The sequence below is a fragment of the Fistularia commersonii genome, chromosome 16 (genome assembly GCF_037954325.1).
Source record: "Fistularia commersonii isolate RoL2024-O1a breed Wild chromosome 16, RoL_Fcom_v1.0, whole genome shotgun sequence".
NCBI classification, from domain to species: Eukaryota; Metazoa; Chordata; class Actinopteri; order Syngnathiformes; family Fistulariidae; genus Fistularia; species Fistularia commersonii.
In genome coordinates, this window is record NC_141299.1 from 9,214,731 (window position 1) to 9,242,517 (window position 27,787).

A 27,787-nucleotide genomic window follows, 5' to 3' on the forward strand; every position below is an offset into this window, starting at 1 on the left:
CATTTTTTTTTACTTTCAAGACAAATTATTGATTCTATTTAACATCAACAACATTTGTATCGATCTTTTCGTTATTGTTGCCCGTTCAACCAGGTGAGAAAACTTTGTTTCCCTTTTTAACAGGCGTCAACAGATGTTTGAGCGCCTCTTCACAGCCCTGCCAAAAGTTCCAGAAGTGTTGGTGCCACATCACAATAATACACCAGTTTATATTTAAAGAAAAATCGTGAAGTTGAGAGTATACGGGATAGGGCTACCAAAAAAGTAGTCGAGTCAAAGTTCCACCTTAAAAGTTGAACGTAGGAGTGAGTTGTCCCGGGGCAGACCCCCTCCGGTGGATACACTCTGGACCGACAATCCGTGCGCTGAAGAAATGAGCGACAGAAAACCATACTCCATCCAGGTGGCGGGCCTTTGTTTCTCTGTCGGACTTCATTAATAAGAGATCACGTCCACCACATCAGGGACGAGTCTTCCACCCGTGAGTATGCGTTTCCACATTGTTTATTTCCGTTGCCGAATGTTGACGTTAACTTGGAAAGCAAGGGCGACCGCCTGCAGAGTGTGGAGGCTCGGCTCCGCATCGTATTCTCGCTTCCTCAAAGAAAGTGTTAAAGGAATTCAGGACGAGTGTCTGGGCGTGTTTTGTTTCTCTAAGTCAATTTGAAGGTTAGTAGTGTCACCGATCTGTGAGAAAGTAGGTGATTGCTGCATGCATGCCCCGCAGAACTATGCAAGCCACATACCACAACTTCATGTTTCTGTAATGAAATGCGTCGCGACTAAGCGGTTGTCTTCTTTAAAAATATTTGTGGAAGTATATCACATTAATGATGTTGCATTCCCTCCTGTCTGACGCTTTGCCGTCATTTTTTCCTTCTCGGTATCTGGACACCAGACACGCTGAAAGACATCTAAATCCGCAAAGTAAGTTTCTTGTCCCAATCCCGCAAACGATAACTAAAGATTTGGTTTTCAGGCCCAGAGAATTACTAATGTTGGATATCTAAGAATCCAGGTGGCTTGTAATTCCGGAATTTCACCGTTTGTTCAAGGCGGGTGTCAACACGTTCCTGTTGCAACTGGTTTGACTGAATAGTGTTTTAAAAGAGGAAAACGTCTTAGGGTAAATGACAGAGAATATGTAAGGTATTACTGTATGTTAGTGTTTATGTAAAGGAGAGCTGACACCTGTTGATTGTGATTTCACTTAAGTTGATATTGTGTTCACCTTGAAAGGATTTGGCTGGGGAAAACAAGGTGAATTGAGTTCATTCAGATTTAGGAAGTCATATTAAAAGGAAACATTTATGCTCTTGGTTCTACTGTGACTGTATTTCCTGTCTGTAGCTGTGAGCTATGATGACGGAGAAGAGCAACACAGGCCTGGAGCAGGACCTGGACTTAATTCTGGAGAGCGGTGAAGTGTACAGAAATCCCACTGAAGTGAAAATGAGTCAGATAGTGCTGCCTTGTCATGCCAATCACTGTGGGGAGTTGAGCGCCGGACAGCTGCTGAAGTGGATGGACTCCACAGCATGCCTCTCCGGTAAGAAACAATCAGAAAAGCTCTCGCTTTCTTTGCTACTCTGTAGAAGAACCACCCCTCCAATTATTTTACATCATCAAGGTGATCTTAACAAATTCAGCCAACTATTTAGTCTGAAACATCCTTGCTAATTACTCTTCAGTTACTCTTCAATGTTTTCTTTTGTCTTTATTTTTCCTCAAAGTCATTATAGGCTATGAGGGTGAAACAAAGGCCATAACTAATATTTATAACTGATATTTAGATGCAGTAAATGTTAGTAATTGTGCCAATATTCACAGTAACAGAAATAACCAATGTATATATGTATAGAAAGAGAGAGAGACAAACTTTTCTTTTTTAAACTTACAGTTGTCTAGTATCCCCTATTTAAGAGCATGTTTTACTTTTTCTCCCACTTGTCTTTTTCTGGTTTTAATTTGTGGCGCATTGCTTCTCAACAATTGTGTAAACTCCCTCCCTTAGCCGAGAGACATGCAGCTTGTTCCTGTGTCACTGCATCTGTGGATGACATTCATTTCGAACATACCATCGGGTAAAGTTAGCCTTTTTACCTAAACACTAACAAAGATCTCAGATCACGATCCAGATGTGTTGATCTTGCAAGGACTGGCATACATTGAAAATCAAGAAAAACATGCATATTTGTCTGCTCCAGAGTGGGAAAAGTGGTCACCATCATAGCAAAGGTCAACAGAGCCTTTACATCTAGCATGGAGGTGAGTGAACATTGTTTGATTTCATAAGAGTAAACTATCATTTAATGTCAGGCAAATACAGATGCTGATTCCTATATTCCAGGTTGGCATTTTGGTGACTTGTGAGGATTTGTATACTGACAGGCAGTGGAAAGTTTGTCACGCCTTTGCAACATTTGTTGCCAGAAGAACTGAAGCTGGGAAGGTACCGTCACAGACAGACACACATGTGCATTTGTAGCAGTCGTTTGGGATCTCCTGGAATCTGCATATGGTTACAGGTACAGCTGAAGCAGATGATTCCTCGCACGCAAAAGGAGCAGATGGAGTACAGCCTGGCAGCCGAGCGGAGGAGGATGAGGCTCATTCATGCTGAGATCATTACTGACCTGCTGAGCAGCAGCACAGCTCAACTGGGTAGGTGCTGTAGGTGGGAGGTTTCATAACAAGCATTTGCGCTACCGTAGATCTGACTGATTAAAACTCGTCGTTTTCCAGGAGAATGCCGGGAGTATGAGAACGCTGTGCCAGCTGAACGGACACGAGTGGAAAGTGTGGAGCTGGTGCTTCCGCCCCATGCTAACCACCAAGTCAGCACCTTTGGGGGTCAGATCATGGCCTGGATGGAGAATGTTGCAACAATTTCAGCAAGGTGTAATTGATTAGTTATTTTAAATTAAAGGAAATACTTTTTTTTTACTTCATTGTCCAGATTTAGATGTCAATTCCCAGTTTTGCCCATAAGTTAAGGTCAATGGCATTATGATTAGCTGGTAATGGGTAATACCAGTCTTCTCCTTTAACTCCTGGAAGACAAGCTATAAACATAAACATTGCCCCTCTTTGTCTCTCTTAGCCGCCTGTGTAACGCTCATCCGACACTGAGGAGCATAGACATGTTTCATTTTCGAGGACCATCTCACATCGGTGACAGACTGGTTCTGAAAGCCATTGTGAACAATGCCTTCAAGCACAGGTTTGCCAATATTAAGATTTCCTTCAACAAAATCATGACAATGTGTTCTATTATACCATAAGTCCGTTCAATTTACAGCTATGTGTGTTTGAGTGTGTATTATTAATTCATATTGCTCTTGTCTTTTTGGAAACCTGTGTTATGGCCCAGTATGGAGGTGGGTGTGTGTGCGGAGGCCTACCAGGGTGGTGAACCACTTCGTCATATAAATAGTGCGTTTATGACCTTTGAGGTTCTGGACAACGATAGGAAACCACGCACACTGCCACGGATAAGGCCTGAGCCTGTGGTGAGTCTCATCTCTCAGGTGTCTTGTTGCAGGCCAAAATGTGTTGTAAATTACATTCCCTGGACACTTCATGCCATCAAAGAAACTGATGCAAGTTCAAAACTGCTACAGTACAAAATGCATTTTGTTAAAGTGAAATGGCTTCCTGTTTTCTGGACTGCATTTATTGAAAGGAGTTTGCCAAATTTCCATCTCACTGGTATATGAGTGATTTTGTAGTGATTGCCAAAAATTAATATTTTAAAGAGAAATGGCTTAGTGTTCATAATCAATAGGATTAACAACATGGTCTAAAACAGGAAATTCATAATCAAATGTATGTTATGAAAATATTGTATTACAGGATGGGAAAAGGCGTTATCAAGAAGCCATTGCCAGAAAGAAGATTCGCTTGGACAGGTGAGTGTGCACTGTTGAACTATCATGCATTGTAAACTGGCCGATGTATCATAGAGATAAGATTGGCCCATTGGATATACATATATTATTGACAGTGTGAAGGTTGGGTCAGAGTGCCCCAGGACTGTCAACATTGCCATCTGCCCTCAGTTCTCACTTGTATTGGGAAACCACATTTGAGCTCGAACAGACTCTTGATTAAGAATTTAGAAAAAAAAAACACTAATCTTTGATCCCTGAATTTGTGTGGATGCAACCAAATAATCAAAGTCTGCCTTCAGGCCTAACTCAAAATATAGGATCACGATAGTATCTTGAAATGTCGTTTTAGATTTAACAACCCTAAATAGCACAATCCAACATAGGCAGTAATCAAAAGTAATTTGGAAAGCATCACATTTACAAAATGTATTATAAATTTGATGTATACAGCATTCTGGTTGAGGTTTTATCTGTGTCATCACAGCATAGTTCAACCAGTCTTTTGCCACAGAATGTATTGTTTATACTTCCAAACAGCACATGACTTGGCAGACCTCTGCATCACAGCTGAGCTGACTTTGGTGCAGAGCCTGTCCAGTATAATACAGTCATTGTTCAACTGTGCAGGCCCCTGCCTCTAGTATAATCTTCCTTCAACTATTTGGTATCAAAATATGTGAGAATTTACCAAGAAAGTGTTTCTAATGCTTTTGTTGTTGGATACAAACCTCCACTGTCCCCCATGTTCACAGGAAATATATTATCTCCTGCAAGCAAAATGAAGTGCCTCTGTCTGTTCCCTGGGATCCAAGTAACCAGGTATTGCAGTTCATTTAGTCAAAGAAAGCCAGGAATCTCTGTAAAGCTTGTCAAATATTGCCTCCATATCCAAGCCTCAGACACTTCTTTGTTGTTGCAGATGTACTTGAGCTACAATAATGTATCAGCACTGAAACTCATGGATGCCAGAAACAACTGGGTATTAACCTCTGAGAAAAATAAGGTCAGTGTGGTTTGTATTATTATCTGGTATGGAGCCGGTAAACAGTTACAGCTGTTGTGATTCCACCAGGCATTCTGATCTGTATTATTCTGGAAGAACCGCAGAATCACGGTGACTTCTAATAGCCGGCCCACATTGCTTTAGTTAACTTGGACAGTTCAGTTGAGTGTATTTGCCTGAAGCCAAAACTTGCAGTATCTCTCCCTTTGTCCGAAGGTATTTTCTTAGAAAACTGGAGTTGAAAATGTTAACTCGTGTATGTCATAAGACATTAAGTGTTGAGCGAAAGAGAAACATGAAATTTATGGAAAACTTTCTCCTTTTTTAACACACCCTCTATTTGGCACCAGGTCAGTCTGTACACACTGGAGGAAAACCAGATCCTATGTTTCAAAGTGGAGATGTGTGTCAGTGTTGCAGCAGAGCAGACGTTTCACCTTTTGTCTGACCTCAGGAGGAGGAAGGAGTGGGATCAGCATTATAAGTGAGTAACCTTTCCTTTTTTCCCACCAACAATTTAAAAACGTAAAAGAAATTAAGTACTGCTTTATTTTCTCAAATTATCTGAAAAGGACCAAAACAATTCATTAGTCAATTGTTCAAGGGGCAGGCTCAGTATTTTTCATAAAGTACAAAAAAATCAACATAGTATTTAGAAATGCATAGTCCTGTTTTATATAGTCTGTAAAATTTGTGTCCCCAGGACACAAAAATCATTTTTAAGGCAAATCAACAAGCTGTAAATAGTGTTTCCCAACATTTCCAACTGGAATAAGGCCTTGACAAAAAAAATTTGTTTAGCCCCAAATCAGATATGGGTCTAACCAGATGAGGTTTGTGATAAGCAAGCTGATAACCCATATTAAGGGTCATATCTGAGATTCAAGTGAATGCAATATGACTGTCTGATGATGATGATGATGATAACAATAATAATGATATTAATGTAAAAATCACTTGATGATTTCTACATTTTTCATGAGAAAAGTAGTAAATAAATCTGCTCATAAATCTTTTAAATAAATGGATAAGCAGTTAAAATAAATAGATGAGGAAGAACAGTCCCTTTTTTTTCAACTAACCCATGATCTAATTAAAATGTGAATGATGTTGCTTGAGATTTATTATATCTAAATGGCTTATAAAGCTACTTAGATGCCTTTAATAAAAATTTAAATAAAAGAGGAATGACATTTATTGTATTGGTGAAATGACTGATTTATGTGTGTTGTATAATTAACATGATGATTCTATATAGCTGAACAGATTTCATAATATATATTCTAATGAAATTGAGGAAATGCATATATTCAGATATTACTTTCTTTATTCCATTTTAAAGAGGCAGTGCAGTGTGAAATGATAACCTATTTAATATCCTTATTTAGAAAACATGTTTTCATGACCTCTGCAGGGAATGTGAGGTGATCACCCAGGCAGATGAGGAGGATACTCTTTATCACATCGCTACACCCTCTGTCAGTAAAGGGGGCAAAGGCCAAGATTTTATCTTGCTGGCATCCAGGAGGAAGCCATGTGATCCCAGGTTTTATCGCATCCAATATAACAAGCTCACACCAGCAACACAGTTCACTTTGGTTCTTATCTGCGAGACACTGCATTTCACCACAGTGTCTGTTTTCTGTATCCTGATCATTTCCTGATGCACTTTCCATCACATTGTTATGCTATCATGATTTTAGTGATAGACCTCACTTGTTCCTTCGTAGTTCTGTAACAATCCTTTCCTCTTTGAACCCTCTCAGGGACCCGTATCTGATTGCTCTAAGGTCTGTCACCTTGCCCACTCACCCCCCAACAGAGGACTACACCCGGGGAGAGGTGCTCTGCGCCGGCTTTACAATCTGTGAAGATTCTACTGCTGTCACCAAGGTTGCCCAAATTTGGCATGCTTGCCTTTTGTGTTTTTTCTTGGAACAGTGCTAATCCATGCTAAGATATCACAAATGAAGGAATATATCAATTAAGTTTTACTTCATTATATGTGACTTGTGCTGTTTTTTAGATCACCTACTACAATCAGGCCACACCAGGTGTCTTCCAATACATCTCCACAGACATCGCTGGACTCTCCTCTTCTTTTTACAGTGCCTTTTCTGCTTGTAGCCTTTTCCTTGAGGCCAACAAGGACAGCGCTAGATGAATGCATCTCTTTCATTTCGAAATGAACCACAGTTTATACTGTATGACTTCTGTCTCCTCAGAGAATGCTAAGAATTTTTCTTAAAGGCCAAGTAAAGACAGCGTGTACGTTTTTCCTTTTTTCCCTCTCCAAAATTGCTTTAAGATTATTGGATTAATAGGAGTGAAGTAAATGGTCACTCTTAGCCTCTCACATTTTAAGCCTCTTATTTGTTATTAACTAACATAATTTGGTTGAATGTCTATACAAGAATAGGTTAAAGATCAATGTTTTTTTTTTTTTTTTTGGTCAGCAGTTTTTTATTTTAGCTAAATACCTGTTGTTACTGATCTCAACTCTGTTTCTTTCTTTATTTATTTCAAATTTTATTTATACTCAATTAATGCCTTGCGGGAAATTCCTCTGCATTTAACCCGTCATGGATGAACCATGTTCAACCAGTTGGCAGCCACTTAGCGGTGCCAGGGGAGCAGTTAGGGGTTCAGCGAGCGTATTGTTCAACAACACTTCAACAGTCTAAGACGAGCTGGGAATATGGTATGGCCAGTATTTATTAAACTTAAGAATCAATATCTTTGTAATTTATTTTTTTATCATGATTTAAACTTTTTAGACCTTTGCTTTGACTTATGATCAAGCCAGGATGTACATTTAGTGCCGTATGATACAGTTTTATGATGCGGTGAGATTAATGTATAGTTGGGGAGAAATCCTGAATTGACAGTATTTTATGCAGTCATTGAATGCTGATTTTTCTGAAACAATAAAGCAATCAGACCTTGGATTGTTGTCTCCCAGTGTGAAACCAGTGAGTCTAATCCTCCTCGCTTTGCCTCGACTTGTGCTGAAACAATAAGAGACGCTACTTGCTTTCCAGATATTGTTTGTGTTAATTATTCTGTTGCGCTCACGCCATTGGAGGAAAGGCAAAAGAGCAAGTCACTAATGTCTTCACATGTAGAATTTTAAACATGGTGGTAAAGCATATGTAAATTAGGCCTCCTGTTTAACAACTGTCAAATGAAAAATGCTTCCACTCCCTGCAACTCAGGATTCTCAGCCTGTCTTCACACCTTTGACAACCGACTTGTGATCTGCAGTCATTTTCTTTGCAATCTTAATGTCAAATTAAGAATTCAGTTAGGATTGCCAATTTTCAGAACCTGCCAGTGTCCTCTAGAACCACGATATCTGCTAAAATCTGTTATTAGATTAGTTGTACTGAACTGCAAGACAAGTTGTTACTGAACTTGAAAACACTGAATCCCTGCAGTAGGAGCTTAGAATTTAAGGATTATCTATTTGTTATGACTTTTACCTCTGATAATTGATCAGGTGAAGTGTGTGCATAAAGGAAAAACAAGAAGGATTTTGCTTGGTATATCATAGTCAATTGGTCAGGCCTAAGAATTGATGTAAATGCTGTCCTGAATACATCATCTCATGTAGCACCAGGGAATTGTCTTGGTCTTTGGCAGACAACCAACCCCTGTCTATTTCCAAGTATTGTTGTCATGGAGATTCAAGAACTGTAGCATCTGCTTTTCCTTCAGTGCAGCTCCGGAGATGTAGAGGAGGCATTCTGTATGAGTATTCTATTGTGCAATATTGTATTTATTATCTACATGGTGTGTTGATCACGGACAAGAGAAAGAATCAATTTCTAATGAATCAGAAATTCCTGTTGTGACTTAATGTGATGTACAGTCTTTATACAGGACACGAAACACAAATCAACAATTCTGGCAAAAGCTCATGTGATATGACACACATACAATACAAAAACACAAGTGACTTCTTGCAACTGTCAGCCTCAATTTGAATTATATGTTTTTCCATTATCCCCCCATATTTATTTGGAGTAAATTAAAAAAATAATAATAATTTATTTTCAGACATAGTGAATTGTTAAGATCGACATGTGGATCTTTGGACTATTTATGACAGGAAAACAATAGCAACTAAGAAGAAACTGGATTCACACATGCACACCAATTTAAGAAATTGGGAAGTCCAGGATGTGTCTCTCACCCGGTACCAGCTGCGATTGGTTCCAGTCATGCTGATATCCTGTGTGATGCAGAGTAGGCAGTATTGGATATCGCAAACAAATTAATTGTTGTTGATTGCGGGAGTGAATTTCATGGAACACTAATTTCAAATTAATTAAATATCTTACAGATAATATTCAAGGCAAATTGAATTTGTGGATTATGCTATTGTGCTTAACCTTAGGAAAGTAGGGAACATCTGCCCCCCCCCCCCCCCCCCCTTTTTAATACAAACATCTTTTTAAAAGTCATTTATAAAAAGTACATTAATTGATCATTCAGCTATCGAGAAAATCAAACTGGATGCGTTAGGTTGACATGCAAACGCTTTGAAACTGTCTCCATGACAAAAAGCATATAAATAAAAATATTAAGAAAAGATAAGCACATCGATAATGACTTAAATCAAACGCCAGACCATTTGACTACCTATCTATTTGTAAACACAGCCATGTACAGAAAACACACTCGACCAAAGAAGAAGAAAACACGTGATAACACCCGGAAGTGACCAAAAGCAGCACTATTCGTGGATGTAAACGAGTTCTGTGCAATACAGCAAATATAAGATATACGTTGGGAGTGACAGTATGAACCAGCAGTGCATCACAAGGTTGAGTATTGCAACAAGAGAAAAACTAAAGAAATTTAACTCCTTGCGCGGTAAGTTTTGTGTTTAACGCTAACAATTTCTAATAGTGAGAAGTCTCCTCTGATACTGAGCTTCATTAATATTTCGCATAGGTATGTGTTAATAAGGGAACGTTAAGACTGTATGTTGGTGATACTTATGGAGCTAAGTTTTATGCTTTCCCTCAAGGTCGTGAGGTGCCGCAGGGGGAATTCTGGGATTTGGTGGTCGTGACCGCCGTGGACGAGAGCCAGAGAGAAGCATATGAACTTCAGATAAAGGAGAAAATTGACCGCAAGGAGCTTCCTCTCATCCACTACAAGGTCTTCTCCGATCCGCCCGGGTACAAGATAGGTGAGCAACGAAAAGCAGAGGGATCCGGAGAGGTCAGGAGTAAAGTGAGGGGGGAGAGGAGGAATGCACAGGTTATACCAGGCGCCGGCAGTATCTAGGGACACATAGAGAAATATATTCACTGCTTTATTAATATCAAGAGAGGTAACCACTAAACTGCTTGTCTGAAAATATATTTGTTTTTTTTCAAATGTTCTAATTTATTTCGAATGTATGATAACAAAAACTCAAAACTGTCTCAAAATTACCTTTTTAATTTGGCAAATTGTAAGCAAAAAAATCACCTGAAAATCAGTAACAATGCATTCAATAATGATAAATAGGAAAAAAAAACCTTACCAAATATTAAACGTTGATACATTTCAGAAAGGCTGGAATCAGTTCCTTGTTAGTGTAACATTTAGTTACTATGTTCACATTTCAAATGTGGGTATATGTGTGTTTTTGTATGGTTTCAGCTTCCTCCATTGGATAATGAGGGTCAAAGGGGTGTTAATTTCAGGACTTGTAACATTTAGAGCGGCTTTTACATTTAGCACTGCCATGTTATTGTCTTTAAGAAAGTATTTGCTTGATAATAATCACTGTGTTTTCAAGGTAATGGGGGATCCACTCTGTACTCACTGCAGCAGCTGACTGATATCTATGGGAAGGCTCTTGGCAGAATGAGAGTCATCCTCATCCATGCAGGTCTTTCATTTCTTTGACAATAGAGGAATGTTTTCAGCTGCCTTTCATTTAATCAATTCTTGTATTGCCCCCTGTCTATATTAGGGACTGTTTTGCCTAATATTTTTCTGTAATTTAAGAAAAAATTACCCTTTACAAATCTATATGTATGTTATGTGTGTATATATATATATATATATATATATGTTTATGTGTGTATATATTTATGTATGTGTGTTTGTGTGAATATATACTTTTTTTATATATATATATGTGAGTGTGTTTATACATGTATGTATATATATGTGAGTGGGTGTTTATACATGTATGTATTTATATACAGCATGTGTATATATACAGTGAGAAGAAAATGTATTTAATACACTGCTGATTGCCACTTGCAAATCATGTAGAGGTCTATAATTTTTTATCATAGGTACTCTTCAACTGTGAGTGACCGAATCTTAAACAAAATCTCAATTTCAAACAGAATCTCTAACAAAAATCTAGAAAATAAACATTGTATGATTTTTAAGTTATGAATTTGCTTTTTATGGCATTACATAAGTATTTGATACATCACAAAAACAGAACTTGATATTTGGTACTGAAGCCTTTGTTGGCAGTTACAGAGATCAGCTGTTTCCTGTAGTGACCAGGTATGCACACATTGCAGCGGGGATTTTGGCCCATTCCTCCATACAGATCTTCTCCAGATCCTTCAGGTTTTGGGGCAATTGCTGGCTAATTTCCTGTAGACCATCCCAGCCTTCAGCAATTTTATCTCATGTCCTTTTTATAATAAGTGTAATAAATACTTATGTCTTGCAATAAAATGCAAATTAATTACTTAAATATCATTCAATGTGTTTTTCTGTATTTTTGTTTTAGATTCCATCACTCACAGTTAAAGAGTACCTATGATAAAAAATACAGACCTCCACATGTTTTTCAAGTGGGAAAAACTGAAAAATCTGAAGTCTATCAAATACTTGTTCTCCCCACTGTATATATTTATGTACATATACAGTTAGGCCCAGAATGTTTGGACAGTGCCACAAGGTTTGTTATTTTAGCTGTTTACAAAAACATATTCAGGATAAAATTATATAATCAATATGGGCTTAAAATGCAGACTTGCAGCTGCAATTTAAGAGTATTCACATCCAAATTGGAGCAAGGGTTTAGGAATTACAGCTTGAATATGTAGCCGCCTCTTTTTCAAGGGACCAAACTAACAGGACAATTGGCTCAGAAGGCTGCAAAAAAAAAATCCAAGGCTGCAAGGCTGTATGGGCTCTTCCCTCAATAACCTATCATCAATTTTTATTATTTTCATTGGTACAATTACTTTTGAGCGTTTTCATAAAAATAGTTACAATTCATACATGTTTAATCATATCTTTGTTCAACCCCTTGAATGAAACCTTAAAGTCTGCACTTCAATACCGTTGTAGTTGTTTCATTTCAAATCCAATGTGGTGGCATGCGGAGCCCAAATCATGGAGATTGTGTCACTGTCCAAATATTTCTGGGCCTAACTATATATACACACACATAAATAGCTATAGTTAGAATATAATTTTATTGTTTTTCAGTTACAAAGCATATTCTTACTGGCAGATTCTATTCAACTTGGAGCTTTTGAATTGCATTCTGTGTTTTGTTATTGTTTTTTTCTTTGTTTTGTTTTTGTTTTTTTACATGAACTCTCCTTATTTTCCCCAGGAGGCTCAAGTCAGCGCTTGGCCAGCGCTAGTGCTCTTGGAAAGATCTTCATTGCTATGCCCGTGGGTGACCCTCTCTACCAAATGCTGGAACTCAAACTAGCCGTTTACATAGATTTTCCATCCCATATGAAGCCTGGTGTGTTGGTGACCTGTGCCGATGACCTAGAGCTTTACAGCACAGCAGAGGATGAACATGTAAAGTTTGACAAACCTGGGTTCACAGCGCTAGCCCACCCCTCACCACTTTCTATTGGAACGACTCATGGTGTGTTTGTTTTGAGCTCATACGAGAAGACTGCACATTCAGAAATGAAGAACGTCTCCTGTTTGCGTTTTCTTCACAAACCAAGCATTGATAAGATGCGAGACAGCGGTGCCGTTTGTAAGAGCCCAAGCAGGTTTTTTTCTATATCAAGTCCTGAGTTTGTCTACACTGACAGTACTTACTACTTTGACTTTGAGGTAGCCCAGTCTCTTCTTCATCTCCTGAAAGAGTTGGGACCTTTAGAATGTGAGATTGATGCGTACGGGGACTTTCTCCAGGCTCTTGGCCCCCATTCAACAATTGACTACACCTGCAACACTGCTAATGTCACTAAAGAGGAGAGCCGCCTTATTGAAATGAGGCAGAAAATATATGGTAGTCTCCGTGGAACACCCCTTAATGTCATTCTGCTTAATAACTCCAAGTTTTATCATGTTGGAACCACATCAGAATACATCTTCCACCTCACGCAGGACGAGCCACTGAGGAAGGCGCTGAACCTCCAGTCGTCTGCTTTCAGTGTATTTGGAAGTGAAAGTACAGACGGCTATTGTGACTGCTGCATCATGCACAGCATCCTTGGTCCTAGCTGCTCTGTGGGGAGTGGATCAGTAGTGGAGTTCTCCAGGGTGGGAAGCGGAGTTTCAATAGGCAGGGGTTCTATCCTCAATAGCTGCTTGGTGAGTCCAGGCCTGACGGTGCCTGATGGGGTCTTCATGCATTCACTGTGTGTCAACCAGCCAGCTGGCACCAGATTTGTGACGGCAGCCTTTGGGATTAATGATGACTTGAAGCACATCGCAGAAGCAGCTTCAGCCTTGGAAAACCTGAGCCTTATTGGGGTTGGCTTGCCTAAGTGTCTGGCTCTCTGGGGGCTAGAAAATGAAGACTTGAGGTTCTCCGGTGATGTTTCCCGCCGTAGTTTGTGGAATGCTTGTCTGTTTCCTGCTTGCCCTGATGAACAGACGTCATTTTTGATGTCTCTAAAGATGATCCAGGCCATTATGCATGGCTCTATGTTCAAGTTTCCCAAAGACACAAAGCTAATGTCCATGCAAGAATCCTTGCAGTGTAAAAACTTAGGGGTCATGATGAAATTCAGGAAGGATCTTTATCATGACATCTTGCAGAGAAGAAGTAGTAGTTAAAGTAGTAATGAGTTGTTTAAGTTGTATTATTTACCTTATTTATACATTTATTGGAATTATTCAAAAAGGAGTCGATAATTGTTCTAAAGCCCTCAAATAATTTTCCAGCAACAACAGCCATATATTTTTATTCAGGTGGGTCAGATATATTGTTTAGGATGACCATTCATATAATAAACACGTTAATGTTTTCCAACTGTTTTTTGTATATCGTCCTTATTAAATATTAAACGGGTGCATTTTTCATTGGGACACATTGTCTTATAATCCAGCACATTATGACAGGGTTGAAACAAATGAAAGTAATTTTTTTCAAGGTAGAAAAACAAATTGTTTCGAATTGTCTTAGCATAATTTTGTGATTTAATGCAGTAGTGATATCTTGTCATTTTAACTTCTCAGTTGATATCAGAAGTAAACTACACTTAAGTAGTTTATATCAGATATTTTTACTTGTCTGAACAAGCTCTCTGTCAGCAGTGGCTGATTTGCATTGTGGTAATTGCTAGTCTTGAGTCATTATTTCTATCCTGATGCTGCTCTTGCTATATGACAAGAAGTCTACTGTAAAACCAGTGTGACAGAACAGGTCTGGAAATAACAGTAACATTCACCATTATTTCATGTTCAGCTCATTATAAACCCTAGATGGTGCACTGTGCAGTAGTTTAGTTTACAAGTATACATTGATTTACTTGTCTAACACTTGTTTAAATGTATCATCAGATCTTTATCCTATTATGATATGCTTATTGGAATGTAGATCATTTGGTCACAAAAACAGTACAAACAACCTTTTCAAGTCCCAACAACACAAGGCAAACCAATTCACACACACAGTCACTGTAACACGCTTGCTGACATCAGACAGGAGCTCAGTTGTCATAGTTGTTAAGCATTCCACACAAAGGTGTTTATTTTTAGCCCACAGCCATGATCCCCTTTTATCTGGACCCATGCAATTGTGGCACTGTAAGAGATCTTATAACTGCTTGCTCACCAATCTATAGAGGACATACTAACAGAACTTATCGATGGGAAATTACAAATCAAGACCATCTCAGACGTGTACAGGTAATAGCACCGTGTTAGTGTGTTTGTGTGTGTGAATAGGAATAAGAATGATGCATATCAGAAGTGGAGGTTGTAGTTGTGGGGACTGCGATATAATCATAACATTCAAATATGCAGTCATGTGCCTGAACGGAAGTGGTTTGTAAAATGTTAAACTTGTGCAAAAAAGCTGTTGTTTGACATGATTACCGATTCTGCTGACTCATTCAACCATTTCATAGTCCGTTAAATCAGATTGATTTTTCTCATATTGAATGAAGTGAATTATTCTGTTCAACCATCATGATGGGCTTGTGAAGATGAGTGGAAGAAAAAAGTGGGTGAGTCATATTCCGTCATCATCGAGAAGTTGGAAGATGACTTCCAGCTAAAAGACAGCAACCTTGCAGACCTCAAACTTGCTTTCAGGTGAAACCTTTAATCTTTATAAACAAATATTCTATATTGTGTATTGCCTGTAGTCTGCCCAGTTTGCTTCCTTATATATCATTGCATCTAGTTCACCATCAGGCAATGTTTATTTTCTGTGCCCAGCTGTGATGAGGCTTTTCAGAAGGTGAACTTGAGCTATCGAACGGAGAAGGGGTTGTCCCTGCTGCATCTCTGCTGCGTGTGTGGAGGTATGCATGAATGCCAGGCTCTATTAATAACTCATCAACAATATGTTAGAGTGGGTGGATAGAGTGCAACAGGCTGAATGACCTTTGGTTTTGACTACTCACAAATACGCTGCACATAGATATGAAAGGCAAAACTTTGGGTCCTTTGCAGCTTGAACAGTTTATATTCTGCTTATTTTACACGTGTAGGGCTGAATGGCATTCAAAAACAAAGGAATATCTGGTGTTACACACACATACAGTGGGGAGAACAAGTATTTGATACACTGCTGACTTTTCAGTTCCCACTTGCAAAACATGTAGAGGTCTGTATTAATCATAGGTACTCTTCAACTGTGAGTGATGAAATCCAAACCATAAATTCAGATTAAAAAAAACATTGTATAATATTTAAGTAATTAATTTGCATTCTATTGCATGACATAAGTATTTGATCACCGACCAACCAGTAAGAATTGCTGTTAGTTCTTCTTTGAGAAGCCCTCGTGTTCTCAACTCATTACCCCTATTAACTGCACCAGTTTGAACTCAGTACCTGTATAAGAAACCTGTCCACACAATCAATCTATCAAACTCCAACCTCTCCACAATGGCCAAGACCAGAGAACTGTGTAAGGACATCAGAGATAAAATTGTGGACCTGCACAAGGCTGGGATGGGCTACAGGTGAATAGGCAAGCAGCTTAGTGAGAAAGCAAAAACTGTTGGCATAATTATTAGAAAATGGAAGAAGTTCAAGATGGCAGTCAATCTCCCTCGGTCTGGGGCTCCATGAAAGATCTCACACTATGCCGGTCTGAAGTTTGCCAATGACCATTTGGATGATCCAGAGGAGGAATGGAAGATCATGTGGTCTGATGAGACAAAATGAGCTTTTTGGTCTAAACCCCACTTGCTGTGTTTGGAGGAAGATGAAGGCTGAGTACAACCCCAAGAACACCATCCCACCCATGAAGCATAGAGGTGGAAACATCATTCTTTGGGGATGCTCTTCTGCAAAAGGGGCAGGATAACTGGTTTGTTTTGAGGGGAGGATAGATGGGCCATGTATCACAAAGTCTTGGCCAACAACCTCCTTCCCTCAGTAAGATTCTGAAGATACTGCTTCTCCCCACTGTATATCCCAACTGAAACAATTTTTCTCTTTCAGACACCTGGGTTGAACTCTTGTTATTGCTCAATAATTTTTTTGTCATGAAGTTTACCCAAATATGTCATTCAAGGTTCAAAATTATTCTTTGCACTAGTTTTACTTTTTTTTTTTTTAGATTTTTGATTGCCTTTTATGTTCATAGCCTATTTATTCATGGATTTTTATCACCTAATTTTGAAAAAAAATCAAACAAGAGTAAACTGAGGAAAAATGTAACAGAATGTGAAAAAGTATCAATTTAACATTTCAATATAAAAATTACTAAAACTAAATTGATGTTTTGTGAGGTTATTTATTTTCTTAATGGGAACAAGAATTTTTTTTTTTATTATGGAAATACCTTATTTTCCATGTCTTTGTGCAGGTAACGAGACACACATCCGCACACTAATGCATAAAGGTTTGCGTCCCTCTAGACTGACTAAGAATGGATTCAGTGCACTCCACCTGGCTGCTTACAAGGTGAGGATAATATTGAGTGAAAAATGTGTAAATTGTTAGATATTCTAAAAATGCATTAGTTGCCACATGTTTGTGTATCTGATGAAAAACTGTAGTTTTACCACATGGTGGAGTGCAAGTACACAGTGTAATGATTCAGCCAATACCTGCTGATTGCACAACCATCATTACTTACCGTGACATCTTGACTTTCCTGAAGATAATGTTGGAAGTTTCATAAAGCCCGTTTTACTTCCACATGACAGGATAGTGCTGAACTGGTTACGGCACTTCTCCATGGGGGCTCAGACGTGCAGCAGATTGGCTATGGTGCCCTCACTGCCCTGCATGTTGCTACACTAGCTGGCCATCATGAGGTTAGAAATTAACCCATCCTCACATGTGAGGACATTTACTAAAACTAGAGACCTTTTCATTATTTTTGTAAAGATATGATTTTCTTTTCAGGCAGTAGATATACTTCTCCAGAATGGGGCTTGTGTTAATGTCCAAGATGCTGTTTTCTTCACCCCGCTGCATATTGCTTCCTACAATGGCCATGACCAGGTAAATCTGATTGTATTAATGAAACATTTACACAAAAAAAATATATAGTTTAATAATGGCCTTCTCCACCTGTAATTAGTCCATTTATAATATTTGTCTTCCTATCTTGGCCTACCAGGTTGCAAAGCTGCTGTTGAAGTTTGGGGCGGATGTGAATGCAGGTGGTGAGGTTGGTGACCGTCCACTGCATCTGGCAGCAGCTAAGGGCTTTCTCAGCATCATTAAGCTTCTGATGGGAGAGGTCGGCAAAATTAATGGTAAGAATCAAAGATTCCCTTTTTGCCTAGTGATATTTATCCGTTTGCATAGCTTTTGTGTAATTTGCTGATTTTTGGACTTACAGCACAATTAAAGTGATGAAAATGTCAGCCGTCTCTCAAATTTAAAAATTGAAAAGAGTTGCTAGAAAGAAAACAAAGTGATTCTGATTCTGATTGTAATCACCACAATATTATCATCCTTTAACCTGCTGATTCCTCTGCAGTGAATGTTCAGGACAACGAGGATCATGTTCCCCTGCACTTCTGTGCCCGCTTTGGCCATGTGGAGATAGTGCGCTTCCTTCTTCAGGGACACTTCGACGTGCAGGCTCATTCCGTCAATATATACGGGGACACACCCCTGCACTTGTAAATGGGTCATAATGTCAGCATAACTTTTCTTCCATGACATCAAGTAGATTTGAAATGTTTCTTTGAATGTTGTTTGTCATCAGGGCCTGCTATAATGGAAAATTTGCAATAGTGAAAGAGATAATCGAGCTTTCTGGCACAGAAAGTCTTTCAAAGGAGAACATTTTCAGCGAGACAGCGCTTCACAGGTATTTTCTTTCCTTTCTTAACAGTTTTTCTTCCAAAAAACGAACCATGTACACTCTAGCTTGCAGAAACCTCTGATTCATGAGAAATATATCTTGTCACGCATCTCTCCAAGTGCCTGCACGTATGGTAAAGACTTTGAGATGGTCAAGTTCTTGTTAAGCCAGAATGCTATGAGTATCAACCATCAGGGAAGAGATGGGCACACAGGTGACTTTTTTACATCCTTCAAAACAAGCACAACTCCTTTGTTTAAATAATGCAAATAATCATTTTGGATTTTAATAATTTGCTGTCTGCTGTGACTGCAGCCCTGCACAGCGCCTGTTTTCATGGCCACATTCGCCTGGTCCAGTTCCTCCTTGACAGCGGTGCAGACATGAACCTGGTTGCCTGTGATCCCAGCAGGTCCAGCGGGGAGAAGGACGAGCAGACGTGCCTGAAGTGGGCTTATGAAAAAGGTCTGTTTGTTCGACAACAAGAAAAAGAACAATCACAATCAATCACAGTGTTTTTCCTGTTCAGGTCATGATGCCATTGTCACATTGCTGAAACACTACAAGCGTCCAGATGACTCTCCCTGCAATGAGTACTCCCAGCCAGGAGGCGGTGAGTCCCCTCTTAAAACTTATTATCTGGAAACATGTTTCCATACTGAAATGCCTGAATATGTCAACTCTCCTCCAGATGGCTCCTATGTTTCTGTCCCGTCTCCTCTGGGAAAGATCAAAAGCATGACTAAAGGTACTGAGGTGGAGTGAGGCAGAGCAGATTTCCACAAATCTCACATTGCAGCCGACATGATCACACAAACCTTGTTTGTTGCATGGGGATGAACTGAACAGCAGCTCATAGAACCAACTATTTGCATCCCAGGCGGTATGAATGACAGACTTGACAGTAATAACTGAGGATGCCCATATTTAAATCCCTCTCACTTTTTAATATGGATGATTTTGCAAATGGATCTTTTCATGGGGCAGTATGACTGACTGAAATTTAAAAATCAGCTGCCTTTCTTTTAAGCATAGGCAGGTCATTAACAGTATTATTTACGAAGAACAATCTTAGCTACTCAAACATCATTGGCCTTTTCATCTGAAAATATATCAGTACTTGAACTGCAACTAATAACAGAATTTAAATTAGTCTCTAATGACTAAATGCCCTTCTAATTTTGTTCAGACATTTGCTCCATGGTTCTGTACATTATATGGTGGTCATTAAAAGTATATTTTAGCGGAAGATTTTGAATAATTTTGTAATCAAAATTGAAATCTAATCATAGTCTCCAGTAATTAACCTGGAAACAAGGTATAATTCAGTAATACTTATTGACTAAAAGCTGACAACTTAGTGGCAAAAGTGTTTAATTACTGGAAAGCTTCCTGTTACTTGGATAGTCATTTCAATGTGTTCACTATTATTTTCAGAGAAAGCAGAAGTTCTGCTGCTTCGAGCAACCCTCCCCTCTCATTTCCAGCTCCAGCTCTCTGAACTAGAGTTTAATGAAATAATAGGATCAGGTAATTCAATCTTGACTCATCAGTTTTACTTTCGACCATTGATGTTTACGCTGTGAATGTCATCATCGTTATATATGTGTTTTTAAATGTGTTCCATACACAGGTTCCTTTGGAAGAGTTTACAGAGGAAAATGCCGAAACAAAATTGTCGCCATAAAACGGTAAATGTTTGTTGAAAACACACCTGAAACAACCCTGTATGATAGAAATAGACAATAACAGTCTCTCAATCTACTCTCCCCTCTGCAGCTATAGAGCCAACACATACTGCTCAAAGTCAGACGTGGACATGTTTTGTCGAGAAGTTTCCATCCTCTGTCGCCTGAATCATCCGTGCATCATCCAGTTTGTGGGAGCCTGTCTGGATGATCCCAGCCAGTTTGCCATCGTCACCCAGTATATCTCTGGAGGGTCACTGTTCTCTCTGCTGCATGAACAGAAGAGGTTAGAAAGTTCACACACACACAAACACACACATACGTATGTACAGTACTGTCTCAGAAAATTAGAATATTGTGATAAAGTTCTCTATCTTCTGTAATGCAGTTAAAAAAAAAAAAAAAAAAACCTTTTCATGATATTCTAATATTTTGAGATGGGATTTTTGAGTTTTCTTAAGATGTAAGCCATAATCAGCAATATTAGAATAATAAAACGCTTGCAATATTTCAGTTGATTTGTAAGGAATCCAGAATGTGTGACATTTTTGTTTTTGTAATTGCATTACAGAAGATAAAGAGCTGTATCACAATATTCAAATTTTCTGAGACAGTCCTGTGTGTGTGTGTGTGTGTGTGTGTGTGTCTGTGTGTGTGTGTCTGTGTGTGTGTGTGTGTGTGTGTATGGTAACCAATGGAAACCAATGAACCAAAATGGAGCCATTTCGACTGACAGAATCTAAAAAGAGAGGATATTACTTGAAAGAGGTACATGTTGCACAGCAGAGAAGTCAGGTCGCATTATCCCCCTAAAGTGTTTGCTTCCCACCTTATCAGGGCTCATCATTGATCCAGATTAAGTGTTCTGCTAACTGTGTGCTCAGGCGCTGTCTTTATAGACTCTCCTATTGATCTATGCAAAGTGCTGTGTGTGATTGGCAAGGACCATTGATTTTACACTAAGTGGCTGCTGCTTTAATGATGTGTCAATGGACAGGCTTATTGATCTGCAGTCCAAGCTCATCATTGCCATCGATGTGGCCAAGGGAATGGAGTACCTGCACAACCTCACCCAGCCTATCATCCATAGGGACCTCAACAGGTATTTGCCAGACTAATAATACAGGTGGTGGGACTATATTGGGGTAGAAATAGCTCATGTTATTGCAAATAATACATGTGCGCCTTCTAGCCACAATATTCTACTTTATGAAGATGGACACGCTGTGGTGGCCGATTTTGGAGGTAAGATGGATCTTATTTTCTCTGACGAGTTGAAAGTAAATAACAGCTGCACGTACCAGGTATTACACAGTAACAAGTCACATCTCTCCAAATGATTTTGTAGATTTTGGCCTGTTCATTCTTTGATCAATACAACCTGAAACAATTATTATTGTTTAGCTAATGCCAAGCCGGTACTACCTGTGCAAAAGTATTGGCCAACCAAATTAAGCAGAGCATTTTTGAGCTAGTTAAGACAGCATGAGTTTGAGCCCATAAATAGCTTTGTTACATATGATGATCAATTTGTATATGTTGGCGAGCATTGGGAGTAGTTAAGATCTGTTCATGTTGACTTTCCAGGGTTTACTAATAACTGTGTTAGCTATACACTCACTTTCAAAACTTGCGATAAAACTGTTGTCAGATTTTGCTTTATGTTTTTAAATATCCAGGTAAAGACCACAGCATACATTTTTTAGCATGCAACAACAATACAGTGATGAAAGGTGGCAATGAGAAATTCAGTCACCCAGTCATTATATATACCGCTGACCCAGCATTCGGGGTTACAAAGGGGCAGGGGTCAGGGCTGGAGCCTATTATAGCTGCCACTGGATGGGAGCAGGGTTCATGCTGGACGGGTCACCAGTCAACTAGAGGGCTAAATATAGAGACATACAACTCTTTGCTCCTTCATTAACAAATCTTGGCAATTTAGAGTCTCCGAATAACCTATTGAATGACTTTGGACCATGGGAGGAAACTGGAGAAGCTGGAAAAAACCCATGCAGGGCGAACAAACAAACTCCACGGGAGGGCTCCCTGTCAGAATCAAACCAGGAACATTTTTGCTGAGAGGTGCCACCATGCTGCCTAAGACATATTAAACTAAAAAAATAACTATAAGGAAGGGCAAAATTGTCTAAATTGTATCTAAAATTTGACTTAATTATGGCATATTATTATTATGGTATAACAAACTTTATTGTGTAAAACTGACTGTAAGCTGACTGGACCATTCATTGATAAATACAGCTTGATGGAATGAAACACATCTGTTCTTGTATGTCTCTGTAGAATCCAGATTTCTACAGTCTGTGGATGAAGATAACATGACCAAGCAACCAGGGGTCAGTGTCATCTCATGTTTGGATTTTGGCCATCTTGACATATAACACAAACTTTATGTAGCAATCTGCATTGCCTCATGGCAGACACTTGCACCACTTGTTGCACCTATTTAAGAAAAATCCAATTTGGATCAAGTATTTCTTGCCTTTTCATGAGAATCCCAGAGCCTCTTCTACCAATTACCCACTAAATAAGAAAACTGCCATCATGCAAGTCTTGTCTGAATGTGCTGATTCATCACTGCTCAGAGTGCTTGGCCTGCAGTTTGGTGTTTAGTGTGTTACATCTCTTGAGAACTGCCTGCTGGGAGGAACTAGTGGCTCTTGCTGCCCTGTTTATGTCAGTAATTGGGCTTGTGTGTGTGTGTGTGTGTGTGTGTGTGTGTGTGTGTGTGTGTGTGTGTGTGTGTGTGTGTGTGTGTGTGTGTGTGTGTGTGTGTGTGCGTGCGCGCATCTTTATGAAGCTGATACCTAATATCATAAATTACCATGGTGTAATGCAAATATGAATCTGCAAACCAAAGCTCAAAACATGGCAGATGCTTTCAGTACTTTTCCATGCAAGTGCATGTGTTTTTATTCATTTGTAGAACCTGCGCTGGATGGCTCCAGAGGTCTTCACCCAGTGCACCCGCTACTCTGTGAAGGCGGACATGTTTAGCTACGCCCTCTGTCTGTGGGAGCTGCTCACTGGAGAAATTCCATTTGCTCACTTAAAACCTGGTATTTTTCTCTCAGTTTGTTCACAAACTGCCTGAACTGGCTGTTGCAAGTTTTAAACAATCTGTGAAAGACTCTTTTTGACTATCCATATGAGAATGGATATACAAAGATTTGAAAGACTCAGGAGCCTTCACTATAAATATACACTTTTTTTCTCATTGTTACTCCTGGAGTTATAGAGGGTGGACAGGAAACAAGTGCGAATAAGATTGGCCAACAGACACAATTCATTCTAATTTTAATTCTTTACATCTTTATTTAACAGTGTAACATCAGTCTAACGAGCAGCTGTATAAAACATATTTTTTAACAATTCAACATAAGCATTGTATTTTTGTCTCCTCAGCGGCTGCAGCCGCAGACATGGCCTACCATCACATCCGGCCTCCTGTTGGCTACTCCATACCTAAACCCATCTCGGCACTTTTGATCAGAGGCTGGAACGCCTGTCCAGAGGTAAAAAAAACCTAATTTCACCTCCTACGATGCTAATTGTGAACCATGATTTTCCACAGCACCCCTTTTAAAAATCAACTCTCACATACTACGCCGCACAAATTATTTAACCTGGTTTGTTTCCACTATTTCTTCATCCAAACTTTGCGTGCCCAAACTGGGATCGTTCAAATATTTGATTTTAATGTCACAAAATGATTTCAACTCTAACAACCAACCGTAACCAATGCAGTCGTAACCAAGGAAAGGGTTGCATCTCTTGATAATACATTTTTGCATGTCTGTGCAAATCCAGTGAGACACATAACGTTGACACCCTCCTTCCTGTGATGTTCATGATTGCCTTAGTTTGTTTTCTTCTTTGCCTCAATAACATTCTTACACAACAGGGCATGTTGGTGCACCTTTCTCTCTCTCCCTGTGGTATATCACTTCCTGTTTGCAAGTTGGAGCTGTCAAATGCTGATGGAAACACCTCCCTCTGCAATCTTTTCATCCAAGTCCCGCCTTGTTAAAATTTTCATTTTAAACTGCTGTGATTATGATGGGTAGACAAGGTTTTGCCTGCAAATACCTCTCACCAAATACCATTTGTGTTAGCTCTACATTTAAAAGCTGTGTATATCATTTTCATAAATGTAAAAACTAATAGTCTCTATAGCATGACACTGATGCAGAGATGAGGTGATGAACCAGTAAATACTTGATGATATGTATTTTTCACAATTATTTGGCCTTTTGACACAGACCACATAATGTATTCAACAATTCACAAAGCAGACTATTCACGATTGCTTAAAAAATTATGTGGTTTCAACATTTTGACTATTAATGTAGCTGGCTAGATTTACCCTTTTTATTCTAAGCCTTGTAAAAAAAAGTAGAAGAAATTTTTCACTTATTGCTGTGTCTTTATTGGTTGAATACATATTTGTGAAACTGCCCAACAGTCATGATGGTTTATCTTGAATGTTCTAAATTTCCTGTGTCTGTATTGATTTAGGGCCATTTATTGAAAGCAGTGTCCACACAGACATATCAGCCACTGTTAGATGATTTTACACTATTTAAGAGCTTGTTTCATCACAGACAGGGCAAATGGTCTGACAGTGGCTTCTGATGTAAAGATCACCTTTGCTTCACATGGGGCTGAACTAAAATGAACATAAAGGACTGTGTGTGCATAATGGTGTGTGGTAATGTGTCCTGGATATATACTTTTAGCACTGAAGCAGACATTTCAAATTTACTTCTCACCTCCCAGGACAGGCCCGAGTTCTCTGAAGTGGTTGCCAGCCTTGAGGAATGTTTGGGCAACATCGAGGTAGCTGCTGTCTTTACATGTTGATAATTATGGTTTCAGTTTTTGATTTATTTTCTAACTGATTTGTTTTTGTGTGCTACGCAGTTAATGTCCCCAGCCTCCAGTAACAGCAGCGGCTCCCTGTCACCTTCCTCCTCATCAGACTGTCTGCATGGACGAGGAGGACCGGGCCGAAGTCACGTGGCTGCCCTTCGCTCCAGATTTGAGCTTGAGTATGCACTAAACACTCGAGCCTATGCTTTCTGGACTCAGAGGTGAGACTGAAGGTTGAGAAGGTGAGAATTACTTACATCAATGGGATGAGATTCACATTTTCCTGGCTATAGGCTACGGCTCTCTCTAGTTGACTTCATATCCATACAAAGCATTTTGATTTAGACGGATCTGGATGAATTCTACAAAACAATTGTACAATAAAGATTGAAACACAAGGAAAGTAGTAAAAACAACAACAACAAAAAAATAAAGAATTGATGCCAGACCATAGTTGGATATAAATGGTAGTGGTCCCTTGGAGCAAGAGACTACAAGACCATATATGACTACCCTTTTTTGGAAAGTAAGCAAGACAGTGACCATAATAATAATAATAATAGATAAAGTCCCTTTTATATTTTTAGATCAGGAAATTGACACCTGCCTTTCTTTGCCTGAAACATTGTGTTTAAGGAAAATAAAATATTATAACCATCTGACATGCTAGCAATTTCAGCAGACAGTTTTTACCAATACATATCCTAAACTAACTTGTTGTAAATTTTCGTTTTAGTTAGCGGTTGAAAATCCTTCACCTGATCAAGGCAACTTAAACAGTCTGGGCTTTCTTCCTACAATGCTTTCCACAGAGGATTGGGTCTGAAGTACGACAGTCATGTCTGGACTTGTTCTCATTTGGATGGAGTTTATACAAAGTGTCCTGCAAACAATTGTCAGTGAGGTGCAGACCAGTTAAGATCATTGCAACAGCAGTGGTCATTTGGGTAGCTTAGAAACCAGAGGACACAAAAGAAACAAAAGCTACAAAGGTGGATGCCAGTTTTGACTGTGGAGGAAGTTCTTGGTGCTCTGAAAGATGTTTGGTGCCCCTTTTGTGTGTGTGTGTGTGTGTGTGTGTGTGTGTGTGTGTGTGTGTGTGTGTGTGTGTGTGTGTGTGTGTTTGTGTCATTCTTTATCAACAAATTTTAAGTTGTACGTGACTACAGTGAATCCTTCTCACTTACTGGGAAAAAAGTCCCAACACAAGGGCTCATTTGGGTTCTGAGATTCAACACCCAAGATCCATAATGCAATTTCAGCTTGAGGATTTTCTCTTGGACCAATGTTGAAGGGCAAAGTTGGATATAAAAAAACATGGTGCTGAAATGTCAATAAGTTAGTGATATATTGTTTTGAGGTTGCGTGACTTTTGTTAAAACTAATTTGGATCCTCGAACTGACACCATGTAAACACATTTTATTACCAGCGTGATTATGTTGCCATTGACTTCTAGGACAATCAAATTCAGCAAAATGATTTCTGTTGCCAGAGACATCTTGTAGGGTCTTTTGGAATATAGTGATAAGAGATATAATATTAAACACGACCATTTCAAATAAGTAAAACTGAAAGACATATAAATAGAATGTACATTTTAGTATCTTTAATTCTTTAGCTCTTGTATGATTTAAACATTCTTTAATATCAGCATAAGGACATCAGTCACAGTGTATTTACTTGTTTTTTTTAATTTATTTTTTTAATCTTAATTTTTGTTTCTTTTATTTTGTAATTTTCAGTGAGCGACGGCGGGCTTCTGGGGGGCTTTCACTAGAGGAACTCAGAAGAAACATGCAGTTTTCACCAATTGATCGCAACGGTTTGTCTGCATTCTCATTACGTACTGGGGAGACTGGATACATTTTTGATAGTGATATTCTTGCAATCATCTTAAACATTTTTATTTGCATTTCAAGACTTTTTTTCATTTTAAGTTAAATGCACCTGTTAAATGTCATAACATATGTTTTAGGCATTTAATATTTGACACTATAGACTTCAATTGACACAGCAATTAATATGCATCATACTGAGCTGCTATTTCAAATGTAAATAACCAATTATGTCATTCTTAGTTTCGTCGATCACTTAGTAATAATCTGTTACTTTTAATCTTTTTTAAGGCTACGTGTCTGATCCCATGAGCACCATGCGGTTCTGCTCCTCCTTCAGCAGCAGTGGTGGCAGCTTTGAAGACAGTAACTAACTCTACATGAGGTTCCAGTGAGCTTGAAGGGATTGAAGGGTTGATACTTTACTTTTGACAAAGCTGTATATACTGTATTCATGCAGTGAAATGGATGTTGGCTACATTGAATATTAGTACTAGTAGCTTTTGAGTGGTGCTTTAATTTTATAATTTACTTCCTGATGTGTCTTGTTTTATTTTACCTTATTACCGACAAAATGTAAAATCTGTGAAATTTTCAGCCAGGACATTAAGATCTTGTAAATATGATATGGTTTCTATAAATCTGATATTCCACCTTCAATCTGGTGACTCATTTCCAATGACTTTGATTTTTGATGAACACATCTTTTATTTCACAAAATTTTTGGCTGACAAGAAGCAATCAGTTCCATTTAACATTTCAGTTTATTATTTAACCAATTTAAATGTGCATC

General features: G+C 38.8%; 3 protein-coding genes across 5 annotated transcripts; all 3 read left to right on the plus strand.

The window, feature by feature from the left end:
- Window positions 1-302: 302 nt before the first annotated feature.
- acot11b (acyl-CoA thioesterase 11b) lies at window positions 303-8,250 on the plus strand. Its single transcript, XM_086161514.1, has 17 exons — window positions 303-481; window positions 899-927; window positions 1,351-1,549; window positions 2,015-2,084; window positions 2,208-2,268; window positions 2,351-2,452; window positions 2,529-2,664; window positions 2,746-2,899; window positions 3,104-3,223; window positions 3,374-3,512; window positions 3,856-3,911; window positions 4,646-4,712; window positions 4,813-4,896; window positions 5,247-5,380; window positions 6,311-6,442; window positions 6,663-6,789; window positions 6,923-8,250. Exons 3-17 carry the CDS (start codon window positions 1,360-1,362, stop codon window positions 7,058-7,060), a joined length of 1,710 nt encoding a protein of 569 aa, XP_086017640.1. The 5' UTR covers window positions 303-481; window positions 899-927; window positions 1,351-1,359; the 3' UTR covers window positions 7,061-8,250.
- A 1,363-nt stretch (window positions 8,251-9,613) lies between these two features.
- fpgt (fucose-1-phosphate guanylyltransferase) lies at window positions 9,614-14,101 on the plus strand. Its single transcript, XM_086161513.1, has 4 exons — window positions 9,614-9,774; window positions 9,932-10,096; window positions 10,694-10,786; window positions 12,494-14,101. Exons 1-4 carry the CDS (start codon window positions 9,702-9,704, stop codon window positions 13,906-13,908), a joined length of 1,746 nt encoding a protein of 581 aa, XP_086017639.1. The 5' UTR covers window positions 9,614-9,701; the 3' UTR covers window positions 13,909-14,101.
- Window positions 14,102-14,847: 746 nt separating this feature from the next.
- On the plus strand, window positions 14,848-27,643 carry tnni3k (TNNI3 interacting kinase). 3 transcript variants are annotated; one of them, XM_086161506.1, is made up of 25 exons: window positions 14,848-14,982; window positions 15,282-15,390; window positions 15,517-15,602; window positions 17,120-17,217; window positions 17,463-17,573; window positions 17,665-17,763; window positions 17,882-18,020; window positions 18,248-18,392; window positions 18,479-18,583; window positions 18,697-18,791; window positions 18,893-19,042; window positions 19,107-19,190; window positions 19,269-19,325; window positions 20,015-20,107; window positions 20,211-20,268; window positions 20,357-20,551; window positions 21,263-21,367; window positions 21,458-21,510; window positions 22,570-22,622; window positions 23,213-23,345; window positions 23,692-23,801; window positions 25,066-25,125; window positions 25,210-25,379; window positions 26,902-26,981; window positions 27,286-27,643. In XM_086161506.1, the coding sequence occupies exons 1-25, from the start codon at window positions 14,943-14,945 to the stop codon at window positions 27,366-27,368; spliced, it is 2,511 nt and encodes an 836-aa protein (XP_086017632.1). In that variant the 5' UTR covers window positions 14,848-14,942; the 3' UTR covers window positions 27,369-27,643. The 3 variants fall into 3 exon arrangements, with proteins under 3 accessions (XP_086017632.1, XP_086017631.1, XP_086017633.1); XM_086161505.1 differs by having other exon boundaries at window positions 19,107-19,325; XM_086161507.1 differs by having other exon boundaries at window positions 14,867-14,982; window positions 15,243-15,390; window positions 19,107-19,325.
- The last annotated feature ends 144 nt before the right edge of the window (window positions 27,644-27,787 follow it).

What these genes read in the sequence shown, in the direction of transcription:
- acot11b (XM_086161514.1), top strand. Translation starts at nt 1,360, where the DNA reads ATGATGACGGAGAAGAGCAACACAGGCCTGGAGCAGGACCTGGACTTA. An exon ending in CATTTCGAACATACCATCGG is followed by an intron (nt 2,085 to 2,207) that starts GTAAAGTTAGCC and finishes TGTCTGCTCCAG; the next exon opens with AGTGGGAAAAGTGGTCACCA. An exon ending in GTTGCAACAATTTCAGCAAG is followed by an intron (nt 2,900 to 3,103) that starts GTGTAATTGATT and finishes TGTCTCTCTTAG; the next exon opens with CCGCCTGTGTAACGCTCATC.
- fpgt (XM_086161513.1), top strand. Translation starts at nt 9,702, where the DNA reads ATGAACCAGCAGTGCATCACAAGGTTGAGTATTGCAACAAGAGAAAAA. An exon ending in GAAATTTAACTCCTTGCGCG is followed by an intron (nt 9,775 to 9,931) that starts GTAAGTTTTGTG and finishes CTTTCCCTCAAG; the next exon opens with GTCGTGAGGTGCCGCAGGGG. An exon ending in AGTCATCCTCATCCATGCAG is followed by an intron (nt 10,787 to 12,493) that starts GTCTTTCATTTC and finishes TATTTTCCCCAG; the next exon opens with GAGGCTCAAGTCAGCGCTTG.
- tnni3k (XM_086161505.1), top strand. Translation starts at nt 14,943, where the DNA reads ATGGGAAATTACAAATCAAGACCATCTCAGACGTGTACAG. An exon ending in CCTACAATGGCCATGACCAG is followed by an intron (nt 17,764 to 17,881) that starts GTAAATCTGATT and finishes TTGGCCTACCAG; the next exon opens with GTTGCAAAGCTGCTGTTGAA. An exon ending in GCTGGAACGCCTGTCCAGAG is followed by an intron (nt 23,802 to 25,065) that starts GTAAAAAAAACC and finishes CTCACCTCCCAG; the next exon opens with GACAGGCCCGAGTTCTCTGA.